Source organism: Lithobates pipiens, unplaced genomic scaffold (genome assembly GCF_037356315.1).
Source record: "Lithobates pipiens isolate NorthernLeopardFrog02 unplaced genomic scaffold, aLitPip1_a1.2 Scaffold_19, whole genome shotgun sequence".
Classification (NCBI taxonomy): domain Eukaryota; kingdom Metazoa; phylum Chordata; class Amphibia; order Anura; family Ranidae; genus Lithobates; species Lithobates pipiens.
In genome coordinates, this window is record NW_027507764.1 from 565,119,094 (window position 1) to 565,140,944 (window position 21,851).

The 21,851-nt window shown below is 43.4% G+C and overlaps 1 protein-coding gene across 1 annotated transcript in view; it reads left to right on the forward strand.

Annotated features, from left to right (window-relative positions):
• TG (thyroglobulin) overlaps positions 1-21,851 on the forward strand; it is a 483,762-nt gene that overhangs the window by 24,570 nt on the left and 437,341 nt on the right. The window contains exons 2-5 of the mRNA XM_077493367.1: positions 3,433-3,541; positions 6,344-6,441; positions 10,906-11,109; positions 13,317-13,476. Coding sequence (XP_077349493.1) covers positions 3,433-3,541; positions 6,344-6,441; positions 10,906-11,109; positions 13,317-13,476 — 571 coding nt within the window. The remainder of the gene's footprint in view (positions 1-3,432; positions 3,542-6,343; positions 6,442-10,905; positions 11,110-13,316; positions 13,477-21,851) is intronic.

Genomic DNA, 21,851 nt, shown 5'->3' on the forward strand with positions numbered 1-21,851 from the left:
GCTCTGAGTGGCTCAGAGTCTCCGGTGATCATCAGGGGGAAGCAGAGGGTGAGAGGACACTCTAGTCTCTTTGCTGTAGGGCCATATGGGCAGTGCTGCGCTGCCCCTGGGTCCTCTCTCTTTCTTTCACTGCACTCAACATTTGGTATTGTCTTCCTGCTTCTCCTCCTGGCAAATCAGGACAGGACCGGATTGGCTGGGAGGAGAAGCGACCAGGTTGGCCGGGAGGAGAAGCCAGGGAAGCCGCCTGCAATCTGAATGGGATAAGGGCAGGGTTGACGGGCGGCCATTGTGGGTGGGGGGGGGTCATTTGTTCGCCGCCCTTGCCCAAAAAATAGATCACCATCCACCACTGATGAGCATACCTCCCAACCTTTAGAGATGGGAACAAGCAACATTTAATTATCAAAAGTATGTAGGCATAGGACACACCCCCTGCCACGTCCCTGTAGCCACTTGCATACAAGGTCAATTCTGGCATGCCTCTCTACTTTACATGTAAAAATCTGAATTTTTTTGCTACAAAATTACACAGAACCCCCAAACATTATATATTTGTTAGCAGAGACACTAGGGAATAAAATGGCAGTTGTTGCAATTTTTTATATCGTACGGTATTTGCACAACAATTTTCCAAACGCTATTTTTTGGGAAAAAAACACTTTTGTGAATTAAAGAAAAAAACAAAACACAATATTTACCCCAATTTTTTAAAATAATGTGAAGGATTTTGTTATGGTGAGTAAATAGATACCTAACATGTCACACTTTAAAATTGCGCACACTTGAGGTATGGCACCAAACTTTGGTACTTAAAGTGGGAGTCCGCCGGGAGTTCCGCGTTTTTTTTTTTTTAAAAGCCAGCAGCTACAAATACTGCAGCTGCTGACTTTTAAAATAGTGACACTTACCCGCCCAGCGCGCCCGCGATGTCGGCACCCGAAGCTGATCTCTTGATCGTCTCTCGGGTGCTGCCGCCGCCATCTTGGGTATGGGAATCAGGAAGTGGAGCCTTTCGGCTTCATTTCCCGGTTCCCTACTACGCATGCGCGAGTCGCGCTGCGCAATAAGGATGGACCCGCTGCCTCTGGGATCTGTGTTTTTTCCAGCAGGCAGCGGGGGACTTTCGGAAAGGGGCGTAGATCTACGCCCCTTTCCGCGGAGAGCTATCCCGGAAGTGGGTGCAGATACCTGTAATGTACAGGTACCTGCACCCCCCTCCCCCCTGAAAGGTGCCAATTGTGGCGCCGGAGGGGGGGAGGGTTCCAATGAGCGGAAGGTTCACTTTAGGGTGGACCTCCGCTTTAAAAATCTCCTTAGGTGGTGCTTTGAAATTTTTACAGGTTACCAGTTTAGAGTTACAGAGGAGGTCTTGTGATAGAATTATTGCTCTTGTGGCGATACCTCATGTGTGGTTTGAATGCCGTTTATGTATGTGTTCGCTTTTGGGTGCGAGCATGAGGGGATAAGGGTGCTTTAATTATTATTATTTTTTATTGTTTTTTTTTGTTTGTTTTAGACTTTCCCTTTAATTTTTTATTATTTTTTATCACATTTGATTTCTATTACAAGGAATGTAAACATCCTTTCTAATAGGAATAGGGCATGACAGGTCCTCTTTACGGAGAGATCTGGGGTCCATAAGTCTCCACATCTCTCCTCTATGCTGGAAAGCCTGAGATAAAAAAAAAAATCGATCTCTGTTTTTCCAGCAACAAAACAGCAGTGTTTACATCTGCCGGTGCCGGAAGTATCGGCATGACTTCGCTCACGGCCTCCAAAGGTCATAGTGCGCTGGGGACCATCTGGACATCCCCTTCCTCCACCTGTAAAAGCAGTCAAGCGGCTAAACAGTCGCTATGATGGCTTTTACGTGTGAGGGAAGCGCTGGCTGTAAAAAAATATATATCTGAATGATGCCTGTAGCTGCACCCATCATCCAGATATCACCGCTCAAAGTCCAGGACATCATATGACGCCCTACGGGTGGGAAGTGTTTAATAGAGAATCATACAAAAAACTATTATTAGTTAAACCCACAAGTGCTTTTTTTTACCACTAATATTTATACTGGCATTTGAAATTCACAAATGCAGTAATTTAGAAACTGGGTGAAAGGTTTAGCACCGAGAGACACTTTTAGAAAGATAAATAGTGCATTTTATATAAAACTACATAGTTCAGAACAAACGAGGGACAAATGAGGAGGAAAGAGGGACAGAGGGACTTTGTTCCAAGTGAGGGACAGAGGGACTTTGTTCCAAGTGAGGGACAGTCCCTCAAAATCAGGGGCAGTTGGGAGCTATGTTGTGAGTTTTGAATAGAACAGGCAGGCAGGCAGACTTCTTCAAACTGTGATGGTCAGTGCCCGGGAAGAATGTCTATTTTCCTTAATGTGTAGGAAGACTGCCGAGTCCTGGCTTATAGAACTTGTCCTCCTATGTTGTCCATCCATGCGACGTAGTGCTGTCTCCCCAATGTACAGGTCTTTGCGTTCCTCACTACACTGTATATACCTAGTTAACTTGGCTTGAGTTGGGTCTTTTGGATGGACAGTCTTCTGTCTTGAAGGACTAAAGCCGCGTACACACGAGCGGACTTTTCAACGTCCAAAGTCCGACGGACTGAGTCCGTCAGACTATTCGATCGTGTGTGGGCTGCAACGGACTTTTGACTCGCCAAAGTCCGAAGGACTTTAGAATATGGAACATGCTTCAAATTTTCCCGACGGAACTCTGCCGGACCCAGTCCCTTCGAAAACTCCGCTCGTGTGTATGCTATTCCGACGGACTAAAACCGACGCTAGGGCAGCTATTGGCTACTGGCTATGAACTTCCTTATTCGAATCCAGTCGTACGTCATCACGTTCGAATCCGTCTGAGTTTAGTGTGATTGTGTGTGGCCAAGTCCGCTCCGCCGAAAAGTCCGTCAGAACTCCGTCGGAACTCCGGCAGAACTCCGACGGAACTCCTTCGGAAGTCTGTCGGACATAAGTCCTCTCGTGTGTACGGGGCTTAAAGCCCCATATACACACTATCAGATTTTCTGCTGAGTTTTTCCTTCAGATTTACCAAAACCATATAATATGAGGTCAAACCTTAGGAGTTTCAATGTGTATGCAACCAGGCAGGCCCTTGCACTATGTGGTTTTGGTAAATCTGAAGGAAAAACTCACCAGATAATCTGATAGTGTGTATGGGGCTACAGAGATCAGATGTTTTTTTTTAAGATCCTGCTTTAAGTATTTCTGACACTCCAGCTATGGAATATTAAACTGGGTGTTCTCCGTTCTGTAGGATCATGCCATGTTTTTGCTTGACCTTGGGATGGTTCACCTGAGACGATTCTTGGAGCTTTGCTGTAGCTAAACCCATGTCTGTCCTGATATCATCCTAGTGTGTTTGTTACTAGTACTGTTCTTCCTTCACACAGAATATGAACTGGAGTCCCAGCCTTTGTTACCATGTGAGATTGCAAGAGAAAAATCCCTTTCTGTTGGCGGAGACTACATCCCACAGTGCTCGGAGGAAGGACTATACAGGTAAAGGAGCATCGTAGTAAACTGCTGAAGAGCAGCAGTATATCACATACAGTGTTTTATGTGTGTGTGTGTTTGTGTGTGTGTGTGTGTGTGTGTGTGTGTGTGTGTGTGTATTTATGGGGGTAGAGTAGTCAATGATGTAGTGCACTCACCAAAATCCAAGGGCTATTTTGTCCACTTTTATTAACAAAATCCTAATAACACAACAGGTTGTCCATGTAAGGGTTATTCATCATATTTGTGCCGCAACCAGTCCTTAAGCTTCTTGGCTTTCCCCTGCAACATCACTGCTTTGGCCCCTTTCCGTCCCTCTGTGGACGATTCGCTCATAGACTGTGCAAACACGCTCACTGCTTGTGCAGTCGTTTGTACCCAAGAGAGGAGATCTCCTCTGTCATCTCAGTAGAGCCCTGGGCTACAAAACTTTTCTGCACACCTTCACATGTAGAGAGTGCTGGTTACTACTACTAAATGTGGAACTAGGGTTGGAAGCCAAGACTCTACAAAGCCTTTGGACTCCAGGATTCAGACCAGGTCTTGCCAAGCCCTGAAAAAACGAGCATGCCAATTTTCTCCCTATGAGACGTGCATCCTGGAAACCCTCACCCAGTATGAGTGAGAAGCCTAGATGACACCAGTTGTGTCCATGAGCCTCACACCTATTTCATTCTTCCATGCTAAACTACGCACAAAAATGCCATTTTACCACGAGACCTGGTGCTGGTGCTCTGTCTATATAGTGTGTATATTAGAGCTGCACGATTCTGGATAAAATGAAAATCACAGTATTTTTGCTTAGAATAAAGATCACGATTCTGAAGAAATTTTTTATTTGAAAGATTTACAACCCCTGAACATTAGGTTATCAAACAGGATGGCAATAAAATAAGACATCTTTGCTTCAATCAAATTTAAAGGAATGTAATGAAAAAAATTGTAATGTGTAAAAAAAAAAAAAAATTACCATTAAGTTATCTTAAGGTCTTTTTTTTTTAGTACTCACCGATACCAATTACCGATACCTACCACAACATTTTGTTTACACTTCAGCTGTCAGCAATGGTACAAAGCATTAAAAAGTTATTTTACAAATGAAATACATTTTTATTTGTTTTTTGTACTTTTTTTTTTTATGTGACACGTGTAAATATATTTTAAAGCTGTACAAATATTAATGAAGAAAGCAAACAAGAAAAAAAAAGTATTAATAGTTTATAAAAATAGAAGTAAATAAAAAAAATCAGCAAGAAAATAATAATTAAATGAAGAAGGATAATAAGGAATTAATAAAGCAGATTAGAGTAAATTAAGGGTTAATAAAGGGTTACACAGAGGAACAATTTAATTAAAAAAAAGGTTGCTTTAAACTGACTTCATTTGCAGATCAAAGGTAATCCCTTTGATCTGTAAATGAGTAAACAGAAAGATACAATGTTTCTTTTTATCTGTCTTTCAGTGCTGAGCAATGCTGTTGGTAAACATTGTGGGAGGTCCTTGTGTTCCTCTACGATGGGCATTTTTTAACCCTACCTTGTACACATTTTGCTCCACAAACAGATGTCATTTTCTGCTGTGTAGCATTTTCTCATGTGCTTCCTCTTTCACCAGTCACATTTAGACTTCCATGGTAGGTCTGCATCTGGTTGGATACTGGTATTTTTTGTCAGCAATGATGGTGTTCCAGCATCATCAGCAGGTGTGCTCCAGTATGTTCTGGTACTTTCAGAATCCCGGCCAAGTCTTACAGAACTCCTACTTTCAGAATCCCTAACAGGACTTTCAATTGCCTAGTGAGTTCCCAGTTATGATGCTGGCATGTCTTCTGATCAGAAGGGTTTTTAGGATGCTGTTTCTTATCTCCAGCTATCCTTGTGCAAATAACTATTATACATGTCTGTGAGACTGCTTGATGGTCACTGACCTGACTACTCTTGCTTGTTGCCTGCCTGAACTATCGCTTTGACCTGACTACTCTCTCATTGGCCACCTGCTGCCAATTCAACCGTGTCAACAGTATCTGCATTGTTGCCTCTTCATTCCAGCCACCCCCTTGGTGGGGTGAGTTTGAGGGCCGCAACCTATTGACAGTTTTTAGTGACGTAAATCAGAAACCATTAGGGTCTCTGGCCCATCCCCTCCAAACCAACTATCACTTAGGCCCTGCAGCTTGGTTTAGCCCACGTCATCTGCTAGAGGGCACTATAGCACAGCATCGCGATTGGTTCCAGCATTGCCAGCAGATGGGTTCTAGCATCGCCAGCAGATAGGTTCCTGCATCACCAGCAGATGGGTTCCAGCATCACCAGCAGATGGGTTCCAGCATCACCAGCAGATGGGTTCCAGCATCCATGATTGGATTGGTAGCAAACCTCTTAGTTTGAGCATTTTTAACCAGCAAGGAGGGAAATTCAGCATCACCAGCAGGCTTGTATTAGGATCACCAAATAACGGAAATATAGGAGCAGAGTAGGCAGATGTAATGCAGCAATAGCTGGATGTAAAACTAAAGTATGCAGCAAGTAGGCTTTGCAAGTAGGCTTTGCTTCTCATTGTGCAACTCAAGACTTAAATATCAGTTTTGGCTGGGGTCTGCCTCTCTTATCAACTGTTTACTCTGATGTTTGTGTGGACAGTGACCTTCTCATATGTGTATGATCCTAGATGGTTTCAAAATTTTAAACTCGCTCCCTGAAAAAATTGAACAGTTTGCATAAAAAGATCGCTTCTACATATAACTGCAGGCCTGACTTTGATGTGCTAACCTCCAATTACCCCTAACAGTGTTCTCACAATATATTGCAGGAACGTGCAGTGCAACCGAAGAGGCACCAGCTGCTGGTGTGTAAATTCTGATGGGACGGAGGTAGCAGGCAGCAGGCAAATGGCTTCTGCTCCTATATGTGAGTAGACATCATGGTTGTTATCCCATTTACCGTATATATCGGCGTATAACACACACCCCAAGTTTAGGAGGAATTTTAAGGAAAAAAACTTTTAGGAGGGAAGTTTAAAGACAAAAACCTACATTTAAATGTCCATCAATGCAGCCTTATCAGTGTCCATCTGCAGCCTTGTCAGTGTCATTTGCAGACTTGCATTGCAGTCTTGCTGTTTAAAAATGGCGCCGCCGAGATGCAGAGCGGATGTCCTGTGTATCTCGGCTGTTCTCAGTAGCTCACGGCTGTTCTCTGTGGCTTTCGGACGCTCTCGGCGGCTTTCGGCCACTCTCGCCGGCTTTTGCCGGATCACGTGGAACTGTGAGAGTGCTTGAGAACGGCCGAAAGCAGCCGAAAGCCACGAGAACGATAGAAAGCTGCAGAGAGGCTCACAAACGGCAGGGGATCGGCGTATAACACGCACTCACGATTTTCCCCTGATTTTAAGGGGAATAAAGTGTGTGTTATACTCCAATAAATACGGTATATCACATCACCACCCTTCTGCAAAAGATGATATTGCAGCTAATTGTAATGAAATGATCAGCTGTGTAATATGTCTACAAAGTTCTCATTTATCCAGATCAGTAGTCTCCAAACTGCCGGCCCTTTTCTTGCTTATATCTGGCCCCTGTGGCATTATTTCTCCCACTGTCAGCAACAGTGGGGCATCATTATGGCCACCAAAACAGATAATGGGGCACTATTCTTCCCACTGACACCAATGATGGTGCACTATTACTCCCACTAGCACCAATGATTGAACACTATTACTGACACCAATGACGAGGCACTATATCTCTCACTGTTACCAACGAGGGGACACTATTACTCCCCCTTATACCAATAATGAGGCATTGTTTACTCCCATCGATGCCAGGACATTTTCTTCTTCCACTGGCCACAGTCTAACCCCCCTTGGAAGAACAGTAAACTGCCCCTTTGTTTATAAAGTTTGGAGACCCCTGACCCAGACCACGGTGCAGCTTGTAGTAGTAAGTGATTTTCAACTGGACTTTTTCTCTAATGATGAAGAGGTTTAACCATCCAAGTGATTTCCTCTATCCGTAGTGGGTTTTAGTGGGTACGAATGCTGGCTATTTTCCAGAAACCTATTTGAACTGAAGAAACCATTAGATGAGTGGTGAGATGTCTTCAACCAACATTACAGAACAAGTCCAGTTGAATGTGATAAATGACTACTTGCAGTTTTGTAAGCACCGCTAGTTATATATTTTGTCCCTTTATACCTGTACAGCCTTTCCTTGATGTCCAATGAGAATTTTAAGAGTTTGAGGTTGTGGAGCTAAACTGATCCTATGCATGACTACCTCAGGCAGTACCCCATCACTGCAAGTCTCTTATCCTTCTTATTATAACCAAACATTGGGAAAATGGACCCCACCCAACCAGGGCCGTCTTTAATATTGATTGGATCATGGGCAAAAATTTTCTCCCCCCCCCCATGCAATTTCGCTCTCCACCTCTTCTGAGACATACAATAAATAGCAGCTAGACATAAAATCAGTTTACTGTATCAGATCAGGCAGCGATTGCGATTGGTTACCAGAGGTTACAGCATATCATTACCGCTTACTGACTGGTTGCTAGAGGTTACAGCACACATTACGGCTCACTGATTAGTTGCTAGAGGTTACAGAACATGCTTTCTGCTTGTTGATTGGTTGCTAGAGATTACTGTACAGTAATACTGCTCACTGATTGGTTGCTTTGGTTTACAACACATCTTCTCCCCACTGCAGGGAGGCGTGGTATACATATGAATGCCGGCTTTATTTACATATCAATGCCACCAGCCTCAGCTATTTACATATGAATGATGCCTTTATTTACATATAAATGCTGGTTATTTACATATAAACACAGGCTCTGCAGGTGAGTCATCTGAACACAACAATAGGGCAGAGCTGGGCATAGCAGCACTTCACACTGAGATATCAGGACACAGCACAGGACTAAAACTTTAAGGGACAAGGGAATTTAAACTGGGATAGTTGGCAAGTATGAGGCAGCTGCTTTGGGCCCCACAACAATGACAGGGCCCGGGGCAGCTGCCCCTTTTGCCCTGCCTTAAAGACAGTGTTCTGCCGAGAATGGCCCCCCGGCAGATAATGACCTCCCTGTACTGTGCAGGCGTAGCGCTTGCGCAGTACAAACCACGAAGGAGCCGCCAAAAATAGCCGAAGCTGAACACCTGTGAGTCAACTGTACACGGCGCCTGCGGCTGCGTTCCAAAACTGTTGTAAGACACCACTACGCTTCGGGCATGACCTCTATGTTCACTTGGATGGTGGGGCTTGAACCTGGACCCAGGGCAGAATGTAGTATTAAGTGCACAGGCACCGCGTAGAGCTGACGATTAGCTGTTTGTCTTCGGAAACATTCTGCGGCTCCATAGGCGTTCGTACTGAGCAAGTGCTGCGCCTGCGCAGTACAGGGGAGTCATTATCTGCTGGGGGACCTTTTTCGGCAAGACAACGGCCCTGCACCCAACAATACTAATAAACAACATCTTACAGGAAGACTGATAACTGTACTATGTAGGACTCTGCATCATACCCACCAAGTGCTCTACATTGTATTCACAGTGGGGTTGTGCAAGGGGACAAATTGAAAGGATATTTAAACCCAAGAGTAAAAATGTTGTATATTGCAGCTCATCAGATGTGGAGTTTATTGTTTTTTAATTTTTTCTTATATTCACACCTAGTGGTCCTGCCTTTCCTTACAAGAATCCTGGCAGGATCAACAGATATTTCTTTGCACTTTCAAACAGATATCACGCAGTGCTTCCAATGGTATATTTAATAGATCAAAAGAAAGCAAATAGGAGGTGTTCATTGTATGGGTTTACATACACTTTAATCCCAGGGCCTTTTCTTGGTAACTACACTGCAATCTAAATTAAAAAAGAATCACAAAAAATGCATTAAAGGATAACTCCATGCACTCCATGATAACTCCACTTTCATGGAAAAAAAAGATAGTAAAAAAAACTGAATGTGTGTGCAAAGGTGAAGGTAGTGGGAATGCAGGGGTAAGAGATGAATAAGGTGGCTTCAGGGCTTAGCTGTTGAGGCAGAAAGGTTAGAAGGGGGTTGTAGAGATAATCTGTGAGAGAAGTGTGCAGAGGTGAGCTTTGGATGGGGTTGCAGAGGTGCACTCTCTGCACAGCACACTCCTAAACCCTACTTTATGTGCGCAACGCACTCCTAAACCTTTCACTCTGTGCGTAGCACACTCTTGAACCCTACGCTCTATTTGTAGCCCACTCCTGAACCTTATGCCCCGTACACACGAGAGGAATTAAGTCTGACAGACCTCCAAAGGAGTTCCGCTGGAGTTCCGACGGAGTTCTGGCGGACTTTTCGACCGAACGGACTTGACCACACACCATCACATCAAACTCCGACGGAGTCGAACGTGATGACGTACGACTGGATTCGACGTAGGAAGTTCATAGACAGTAGCCAATAGCTGCCCTAGCGTCGGTTTTAGTCCGTCGGAGTAGCACACACACGAGCGGATTTTTCAAAGGGGACCGGGTCCGGCGGAGTTCCGTCGGGAAAATTTAAAGCATGCTTCATTTCTAAAGTCCGTCAGACTTTAGCTTCGCTAAAGTCCGTTGCAGCCCACACACGATCGGATAGTCCGCCGGACTCAGTCCGTCGGAGTTTGGATGTCGAAAAGTCCGCTCGTGTGTACGGGGCATTACACTTTTTACGTGGTGCACTCCTGAACCCTGCACTCTGTACAACGCTCTGGAACTCTGTGCTCTATACGTAAGGCCCTCCTGAACCTTGTACTCTGTACATAGCTCACTCCTGAACCCTGCGCACTGTACTTAGCTCACTCCTGAACCCTGCGCACTGTGTATTATGCACTCCTGAAGAATGACCAGTCAGTGGTATTAATGCCTCCTTACATTGGTGGTCAGTGGGTAAAATGCCCCCATCACATTGTGGGTCAGGGGTGAAAAATGCCCCCTTACACTGGTGATCAGTGGGTTGAATGGCCTTGTAACAGTGGTGGTTTAAATGCTACCCTTACAGACAGCCAAAAAGTTCTCTGGTGTTATGCTGCTGTCTCCCCCAAGTTGCCCTGGCCCTGGAAATATGCAGGCACCACAAAATGGAAAGTCAGTCAACCACAACTCGAGAAACCCCAAGCAACCTCTAGAGAAAGCTTGGTTGAGAACAGCTGCTCTAAGAAATGGTATGTGGTAATCGCAAACATATCCACACAGAATGCTGTGGCAAATGTAAACAGCTAAATCTTCTGTCTTTCTGAGCATATGGATTCTTGAAATATCCATTGTTCCATTCCAAGCAGGAAATTATTAAATTTTAATGGCTTTTTATGATGTGGGTAATACCAACTGGATGCTCATAGTACTTCTTTCTATAGGCTTATCCTTTTGCCAACTCAAAAAGCAGGAGATCTTGGTCAGTGGATATATAAACAGCAGCTCGACTTCTTATATCCCACAATGTAAAAACTCCGGGGAATACGAAGATGTGCAATGCAATCGGCAGCTCGGAGAGTGCTGGTGTGTGGACAACGAGGGGATGGAGATCTACGGAACACGACAGATTGGCCAACCAACACAGTGTAAGTTTTACTATAATGCATATCACATATACTATACTGTACATCTTTAGGACCTTGCTGGTACATTACATTTAACAGGAGTTTGCAGATAAAGAATTATATAATTACAATTAAAACACATATATAGGAAGTGATTGTATTTAAAAAGGCTATGATGGAACGTCCACATTATGGCCAGTTTGTGGACACCTACCCATCCATAGATATTATTATAGAGTTGCCCAAACTCTGTACCCTCCACTTTTCCAGGAAAGCTCTCTACAAGAGTTTGGCATGTGTCTATGAGAATTTGTGCCCCTTCAGTCAGAAGAGCATTTGTGAGGTCAGGTACTCATTTTGGATGAGAAGACCTGGTTTGTAGTTGGTTTTCCAATTATTCCTGAACACCAAAGTCGAGTCAAGGGCTCTGTGGAAGTCACTTCAGTTCCTCCACACCAAACTCATCAAACCATGTCTTTATGGAGCTGGCTTTGTGCACAGAAGCACAGCCATGCTGGAACAGAAAAGAGCCTTCCCCAAACTATTACCACAAGGTTAAAAGATCAGAATTGTCTACAAAATCTTTGTATTCTGTAGTATTACCGGAAACACCTAAACTAGGGGGTGTTCATATACTTTTGGCTGTATGGGTAGGTCAGGTGTCCACTAACATTCATTATAGATTGACATTCCCTCTGCACAGGGCAACATACTGAAATATTCATCTACAGACTGCAATAAATACAGTAACAAATCTATGGAAGACCAAAATGTCACTGACAGTGGTCTGTATCCACTGAAAGAAGGACAGTTCAGATGATCCAGGAGGGTACCTCAGGCTGCGTGGAGACACAGGTTGCACACAGGCATACTGGATTACATGGGGCACACTGGGGGCATATGGAGTCACAGGGTGTACAGGAGAGCATTCTGAGTCTCAGTGTACATAGAGGCACACTTGAAATCACTGATGACATGGGGTGCATAGAGCATACGTGGAGACATGGGGGAGCCCTTGGAATAACAAAATGCACAGAGAATTTTGAGTCACAAGGCATACAGGGGTGCACTTGGAGACATGGGATGCACAGGGAGTCACACGGCAGATGCAGGGAGCATTTGGAGCCACTTGGCTCAAACGGGTACACCTGAGGCCACTAGATGACATGGGGGTGCCCAGGGAGTCTCAGGACAAACACGGCAGCATCTGGAGTCACAGGGATAAACTTGGAGACACTAGATGGCACAGGGCAAATTTGGAGACACATGGTGTATAGGGAGTCTCAAGGCACACACAGGGGAGCATCTGGAGTCACAGGGAGCACAGGGGTGCACTTGGAGACACTAGATGACACAGGGCACACTTGGAGACAGGGGGTGCACAGGGAGTCACAAGGCACACACAGGAGAGCAATTAGAGTCACATGGCTCACAAGAGAACAATTAAGGTCACTAGATGATATGGGGGTGCCCAGGGAGTCTCAAGACAGACAGGGGAGCATCTAGAGTCACAAGGTGCACAGGGGTGCACTTGGAGAGACTAGATGACATGGGGGGGACATTGCTGGTAGACACAGGGGTGCACTTGGAGGCACAGGGGCACACTTGGGTTCACTACACGACTATGGGGATGCACATGGGAGCACTTGGAGGGGCAGAGATACTTGCAGACACTGACAGCTGAAGAGGCATAGAGTACACCGAGGGCTGGAAGCAGGCACTGAGGAGACACAAGGACTTTGATGAACACAGGGACTTAGGAGGCTCAGAGGGGAATGAAGCTACAGGGGCACAGGACTCACTTTGGCACGGGAATGCTTAGGCATATCAATGCTTATCTAAAAAGAAAGCACAGCAGAGCAGCTTGCTTTGAGGCTCCCTTTGGCTGATAGAAACGTCCGACTGAGCTGTTGTGATGATTCATTGAGTTCTGTAAATAACTGTTTTTTCCAACACAACTGACAGTGATACAATACTTCACGTGGGCAATGAAGGCTAGTGCTCCCCCTGCTGGATATAGAGAAAACTACATAGTATTTATATGCAACATTCTTATCAGTGTAGAAAAAAAAAGAATATCTTATATTACATTTGTTACTATTTATCTTTAAATTCTCAACCATATTAAATAAAGATGGAAAGCATCTATATAGAAAACCAATAAACATATCTCTCTAAGCCCATACAGCCAGGTCAGCCTCCATCATGAATTTTGCATGATTTCACAGGTCCAAAAAGATGTGCCATTAGAGATCGGCGGATTCTGCATGATGTTGGGGAGAAGGTCCCCCCTCATTGTTCTGAGGATGGTGGATTTCAGCCTGTCCAGTGTAAACTTGTCAATACAACAGACCAGATGGTTGTTGACCTTGTGACAACATTCAGCAGGTAAGCGTCTAAAAACATTTGTGTGAAGGGATAACAACTGCATAAGGTTTAAAGCTGATCTCCAGGCAAACAGCTAAACACAGAAGTGAAATATGGTACATACACTGTATGAGAGCTGCTTTACCTAGTTACATAGTTGGTAAGGTTGAATAAAGACAATAGTCCATCTAGTTCAACCTATGTTGGTGTGTGTGTGTGTGTTCGTGTAGATAATTATTTCCCATATCCCTATTGTGTTTGATAAGATGCACGTCCAAGAGTCTTTTGAAACTATCAATACTTCCTCTTGAGACCACTGATTGTGGAAGAGAGTTCCACATCCTTACCACCCTGATAGTGAAAAACCCCGGCACAGCTTAAGGTAAAACCTCTTCTCTTCCAGTCTCGTTGTGTGGCCTCCGTGTCTTCTTACGGTCCCTGAGACTGAATAGTTTCCTACCTACCCTGGGATCACCATTGAGATATTTGTATATTGCTATCATATCTCCTCTCAAGCGCCTCTTCTCCAGGGAGAATAAATTTAGCGCTTGTAGTCATTCCTCGTATTTGAGGTCCTTCAGCCCCTTTATTAGTTTAGTTGCCCTTTTCTGGACTCTCTCCAGCTCCGGCACATTTTTGCCGAGGATTGGTGACCGGAACTGGATGGAGACCTCCAGATGTGGCCGAACCAGAGTTTTATAAAGTGGTAGGATTATCGTTTTATCTCTGGAGTAAATCCCCTTTTTAATGCATGCTAATATTTTGCTATCTAGTTGCCCTCTCCATTAATTTATTGAGGTCTTCTTGTAAGCTTTCTACATCCTGCTGGGATGTTATTGCCCTGCTTATTTTTGTGTCATCGGCAAACACTGAGATTGGGCTATTTATTCAATCCGCTATATCATTTATAAATAAATTAAACTAGGGACAAGGGGTTTACATTTCTGATAATCCGGTTCTCTAATTTATACACCTCAGTCTCGCAGCACAGCCTGTCAGTCAAGGCCTCGTACACACGATCAGATTTTCCGCAGACAAAACCTCAGACTTTTGTCAGAAGGTAGTGTGCCTGGATTTTGTCTTGCATATAAACAGCAAGGAATTGTCGGACACACAAGGTCGAACGTAGTGACGTACTACGTGGGATTTTCTTTCAGCTCTTTAGCGCCACCCTTTGGGCTCCTTCTGCTAATTTCGTGTTAGTAGAAGTTTGGTGAGTGTTTATTCTCGCTTTTCATTTTGCGCTTTTCAGTTAGTTTCTGAATGGCCGTTCGTTAACCAGCCATGTTGCAGAATTCAGAGGAGATAACGTGTTATTTATTATTGATCTTGGAGTTATTGCTTTGACCCAAGTCCCATCCAGGAACAGGAGGAGGATTTCTTGCACCAAAAATTGGTTGCTTTGTTAATCGTGACCAATTATGTCATATGCCTTTGCTGCGGGTGCTCCAGGAGAATAATCCGGATGATTTTCGGAATTATCTCCGGATGACGTACCCCTGCTTTCACCAACTCTTGGTATTGGTGACCCCCTATATTAAGAAGCAGGACACATGCATGAGGCTTTTATTTTATTTTTTGGTTGAATAATAATGATTTGATTTGGTGTATTTTCTATATTTTTGGATGTGTAGAATGCACTTTTTGGTTAAGTTCTATTGGCAGATAACATGTCTAATTTTATTTGTGTTCATTTTTTAAAGCACAATAAAAATATTGTGGAGAATAATACTTGGCGATGTGTTTTACTTCAAATGACAGTTTGGGAGTAGGCAGTTACATTTAAAAAAAATACAATGTAAAATTGACAAGGGACACCAACATAGTTTTATCTTTGATCTTAAAAACTACGGGATAATGGTGTTGTGGTAACTTGCACCAAAAATAAAAAATAAAAAAAAAGCATAATAATATTATTCTTCATATCACTAGAAAAAAAAGCCTTTGAAATGTGTTTGCAATAACTTCATCAGTATCACAAGCAAAGCAGCTTCATTATTATCCCATTAAATAAGAAGAGAATTGTGCGCTGCATTTCCAGATTTCATAATTTGCCGCGTCACAAATGTTAATTCTCCATTTCGAACGCTAGTTTACAAGACCGACCGCTTCCGGCTCGTCCTTGCCTCTGAGCATGTGTGTTTGTACTTTGGACTTTTGTCCGACGGACTTGTGTACATACGCTCGGAAAATCCAACAACAGACATTTGTCTGAAGAAAATTTTAAAGTCTGCTATCCATTTGTCTGTGGAAAATCCAACAACAGTTGTCCGATGGAGCGCTCAAACGGCCGGATTTTCCGCCAACAGCCTATAATCACACATTTCCCGTCAGAAAATCCGAACGTGTGTACGCGGCTTTACAGGTCTTGTGTGACTGGACAATGGAAGGAGAAGCAGCGGACTGATGAGCTGATCTTTTTGTCACTCTGCTCTTTCCTCCTATCAGCATATTCTTGCACTGCAACATAACTCATTGGCTTCTTGTGCTGCTCTCCCCCCTCCCCCCCCTCCAGTCTGAGCTCTTCTGTACTGGGGCTACAAAAGGCTGATAATTCTAGGGCCATTAATCATGGTTAACTCTAAACTGGTAATCTGTAAAGTCTTTTAAAATGTCAACTATGGACAAATTTGTGTACCTGAAGTTTGTTGCTTTTTCACGGGCGTGCGCAATTTTAAGTCTTGACATGTTTGGTATCTGTTTACTTGACACAACCTCATCTTTTATATTTTACCAGTTTGGTAATATATTACATGTGTTTGCACAAAAATAAACTCTAGTGCATTTTTTTTTTTTTTTTTTTTTTACTGAAAAGAAGTGTTCATGTTATGTGATAAACCTTTGCACTAATAATATTGGAGAAAAATAAATGTCAGTAAATATGAATAAGTGTTGCGCAAACCAAAAAAATTAAATAAAATAAAACTGATACTTAAAACCAATAACCTCAAATAACCTGAGATAAAAAATAAGTAATCATTTCATCAAACAGATCAATTCACACAACAGTGCATAAAAGTAATACAATTAAATTAAAGTGCATATGTGTTCAAAAGTGAACAATAGTCCTAATCAGATGATAAATAAAGTGCCCAGTTCTCTTCCTTCAGTGTGACAACATAAAGACAAATGGTGTGCTTCCACCTGATAGTGACACCTCAGTGCTCCCGGTATTCTCACTTTAATGAGTAATCAAATACGCTTTTGATTATATGTAAAAATCATCCTCCAATTATGCTAGCCCATTTGCAGTCCTCCTCAGTTGATTTGGATATCCTATGGTGGTGCTGTCCCTTTAAGACTCACTCACATTTTTATTTTTTATTTTTTGTGGTTGAACTGGATGGACTTGTGTCTTTTTTCAACCTGACTAACTATGTAACATGTGCTTATCCATATGTTAGGGCAGAAACAAAGAAGCCTCCCGTAGTGTATTATTGCTAATAAAATGCAGTTTTTATTAAAGGAATAACTCTTACATTAAAAAAAGTAAAAGGCCTTTGGTATCATATACGGTCCGGGATGCCTTACGCGTTACGTCACTCCCATGTGACTTCATCAGGGGGAGCCTGTAAAGGCTTTTAAAGTGTCAACTATGGAAGAGTATTTACCTGAAGTTTGTTGCTTTTTCAGAAGCATTCACAATTTTATAGTCTTGATATGTTTGGTATCTATTTACTTGACACAACCTCATCCTCTATATATTTTACTAGTTTGGTAATATATTGCGTGTGTTTGGACTAAAATAAACTGTAGTATATATATATATATATATTTCTTTTTTTTTTTTACTGAAAAGAAGTGTTCATGTTATGTGATAAACCTTTGTGCTACTATCATGTGACACAAAACATTTTCGTCTACTGCCCATTATCTCTTAGCCCTTGTACACACGGTCGGAGATTCCGACAACCAAATCCGTCGGAGTAATTCCCACAGATTAATTCCGGAAGAGGTCCGGAAGTGATGTTGCATACACACGGTCGGACTAAGTTGTCGGAAAATCCGATTGTACATAACGTGATGACGTTATTTCGTTACGATGGGACTACGTTCAGGCTAGTAGCCAATAGCTTTGGTCTAGGAATTTGATCTGAACATGCGTGGCACTTTGTCCGTCGGAGTAGGCTACACATGATCGGAGTATGTCCAATAGGAGCATTTTGTCGGAAAATTTTACCGGCAAGTTGGAAAAGTTGGTCCGACGGATATTCCGATGGAAACAGTCCAATGCAGACCACACACAGTCGGAATATCCGACAAAACGGTCCGATAGGAAACATTCCGACGGAATCTCCGACCGTGTGTACAAGGGCTTAGGGTTTCTGCTTGCAGAAAATATATAATCTTTGGGGGTTTTAACTAATCTTCAGGACTAAAGTGTGCACTTTAACATGTGTAAATAGTGAAAGGGTAAAAATCCATATATTTGATGACTACATTAATAAAAAATTCATGTATTCATTATGTAATGCATTGATAAACACAGAGTTGCGTTAATTTGTGTCTTTTATATCTGCCAGGAGTTCAGATTTAAATGATGGCGCTTATGGCAGTCAATGTATATCACTTGTATCTAGGTAGCATTGCTTTAGCTGCTCATTTAATATTTTTGGTTCCTACATGACAGGTCTGCCTTTCATTTTTGAAGTGGTTCGTGGTCATTCACAGTCTAGCAGTTCTGTGTTCTTCAGAACTTCTTAGAGGAAGTTATAATCTATAAATATCTAAATTTAAGACCAAAAAATTAAGAGAAAAAAAATGTTTTTATTGTAACGCATAAAAGAGACCCTGTCACCAGGCCATTCATTTCAACAAAAATCTTCCCATCAGATTATATGTACATTTATTCTATTTTATACATGTTATTTCCCTGTAAAAGCCTCTCTTATATAGACATTCAATAGCCTTGAGAATTCAGCAAGGGTGCCTTCATCTTGGATGTGACAACAGTCCACACAGACTCAGAGCTGGCATTTAAGTGACACACTATAGTATTTCCCTTCACCCTCCCCTGGTATCTGCATAAAAGCTTACAAAGGGAGTAAAAGGGGAGGGGCAGAGGAGCTGGGCCAGCATAGAGAGTAATTATACACTCCCAGAAGAGGAGAGGGCTATAATGTGTAAAAAGGGAGGGTGTGTGTGCTAAGAAACCAACTCTTCCTGGAGTTGTAGAATTCCTTAGCAAGTACATTAACCAGTTCCCGACCGGCCGCCACAATTGTACTGCGGCAGGTTGGCTTCCCCGGGTGAGCCGCCGTAACTCTACGTCAGCCCTTTAAGATGCTGTAGGAGGCACGTGTGCCCAGAGCTAATGCGAGTGCCCGGTGGGCGCGATGACCGCTGGGTACCCGCGATCGCCCGTGACAGAGTGAGAACCAGGATCCGTGTGTGTAAACACACAAATCCCGGTTCTCTCAGGGGAGAGGAGAGAGATTGTGTGTTCATACAAAGTATGAACACTGATTTCTTTCCTCCCCTAGTCAGTCCCATCCCCCCTACAGTTAGAACACACACTAGGGAACACAGTTAACCCCTTGATAGCCCCGTAGTGTTAACTTATTCCCTGCCAGTGACATTTATACAGTAATCAATGCATTTTTATAGCACTGATAGCTGTATAATTGTCAATGGTCTCAAAAATGTGTCAAAAGTGTCCAATTTGTCCACCGCAATATTGCAATCCCGATAAAAATCGCAGATCTAGTAAAAAAAAAATAATGCCATAAATCTATCCCCTATTTTGTGGATGCTATAACTTTTGTGCAACCAATCAATAAACGCTTATTGCGATTTTTTTTTTTTAACCAAAAATATGTAGAAGAATATGTATCGGCCTAAACTGAGGAAAAAAAATGTTTTTTTATATATTTTTTGGGGATATTGTTTATAGTAAAAAATATTGCATTTTTTTTCAAAATGTGTCGCTTTTCTTTTGTTTATAGCGCAAAAAATAAAAACTGCAGAGATGATAAAATACCACCAAGAGAAGTTTTGTTTGGGTGCAGCGTCGCACGACCATGCAATTGTCAGTTAAAACGACGCAGTGCTGTATCGCAAAAAATGGCCCTGTCATTGAGTAGCCAAATCTTCCGGGGCTGTGGTTAATAAGACACGTGGCCACTCATTAAAATTAGAAGAAAAGAGGTTTAACCTTAAACTACTTAGAGGGTTCTTTACTGTATTGGGGCTGAAGTGGTTAAAATATAATTTATCACCTTCCCACCTGCGCTATACCTGAAAGACGGCTACAGCATGGCTCTCCAGTTCTGGAAAAATTTCCATGGGGCCCGCATCAGGTGTGCTTTGTGGCCGCTGTGTCCTTTGGACACAATGATCACAGATCGCGGTAAAGGGCAAATCACAGCAGCCCTTTACCATGTGATTAGCTGTGTCCAATCACAGCTGGTCACATGTAAACAGACAATCAGTGTCCCCTGAGTGCAGCCCTATCAGTGCCAATCAGTGCCACCTCACCAGTGCCTCCTAATCAGAGTCCATCAACGCAGCCTCATCAGCGCACATCAAGGAAGAAGAAAAATTACTTATTTGCTAAATTTTATAACAGAAATAAAGAAAAACGGTTGTTTATTTTTTTTCATTTGTTTAGCAAAAAATAAAAAAAACACCAGTGGTGATTAAATAACACCAAAAGAAAGCTCTGTCTGTCTCACATAAATGATCAAAATTCCATATGGGTACAATGTTGCATGACTGCGCAATTGTCATTCATATTGTGACAGCGCTGAAAGCTGAAAACTGGCCTGGACCTGTGCTGAAGTGGTTAAAGCGGAGCTCCGCCCAAAAGGGTAAGTTCTGCTTGTTTGCACCCTCAACTGCCACATTTGTCACTTTTTTGGGGGGAAAGGGGAGCGGGTACCTGGTTTTGACAGGTACCAGTTCCCACTTCCGGCTCAGATTGCCACAGGAAACTAAGCCGGAACTTCGACTCCCCTTACCCCGCAGGCTTCTGGGACACATCACAGGTCCCTGAATACTATTGGACCATTCATAAAGCAGATCGCGCATGCGCAGTAGGAAACTGCAAAGCCACAAATGTTCACTTCCTGTTTCCCCTTACTTCAGATGCTGGTGTCTGCACCTAAAGCCAATTGAAGAATTGGCTTGGGCGAGGACATCGCAGGATCCCTGGACAGGTAAGTGTCCTTATACTAGATGTCAACAGCTACAGGATTTTTAGCTGCTGACTTACTTTTTGTGGGGATCCAGGAGCTCCTCTTTAAGGAAAAGAAAAATGTTGCAAGTAAGCAGTTAAAACGCTTGATTTTTCAGGAGGGGAGGGGGGCGGAGCCAGCTTCAGAGGCTGATGGAGGCAGCTTGAGAGAGATCTCCTACAAAGGCTCCCATTAAAGCAACCCACCGCGACCTAAAGCTTCCCTGAGAGCACAGACAGGCACAGGGGACTTTGGAGATCACCCGGGGAGAATGAGGAAGAGAAAGAATCGCGGGGGACCCTGCAAACTAGGAGATTACTGCAGCCCGCCCAGTGTCCTGTCGGATAGTGCCCGCTATGGAGAAGTGCCCGGGATGTACTGTGCATGCGCCGTATGGAACAGCACAACAGCTGATTTTACGATCAGCTGTTGTGACGGCAAGACGGCGCCTGCACGCAATAGCCGACGGAAGAAATCTTTTTGTCAGATTGTGCCTCGCGCTGCCGAGGCGTGTTCATGTCGGTGAGGGGTGGATTTGTACATGTTGGGGGCGAATTGTAAAATTATGGGCAGTGTTGCAAAGATACTAAAATAACCTATTACCTTATTGGGCGGCACAGTGGTGTAGTGGTTAGCACTCTCACCTAGCAGTAAAAAGGGTCGCTGGTTCATATCCCAACCATGACACTACCTGCCTGGAGTTTGCATGTTCTCCCTGTGCCTGCATGGGTTTCCTTCTTCCGGTTTCCTCCCACACTCCTAAGACATGCAGGTAGGTTAATTGGCTTCTGTCCAAAATTGGCCCTAGTATATGAATGGGGACCTTGGATTGTGGGCTCCTTGAGGGTAGAGACCAATGTGAGTGTGCAATGTACAGGGATAGGGGTAGACACTCACTCAGGTTGAACTGGATGGACTAGTGTCTTTATTCAACCTTACTAACTATGTAACTATTGGGGCAGATCAAGTGGGATTTGTGAAAGGAAGCCAAGCCCCAGATGGCACTAGAAGAATGGTAAATGTGTTAAAGTGGTTGTAAACCCTTACAAACCACTTTGACCTACAGGTAAGCCCAGATTAATGGTTTACACAGTTTAGGAGATATTTGCCAAAAGACAGGCAGACATGTAGAGAGTGGCGCGCAGGCGCACTGAGCGTGCCGCTGTTAACGGCGATATGCCGCGAGTGGCAGCTCCCATGCGCATGCACGGGAGTGACGTC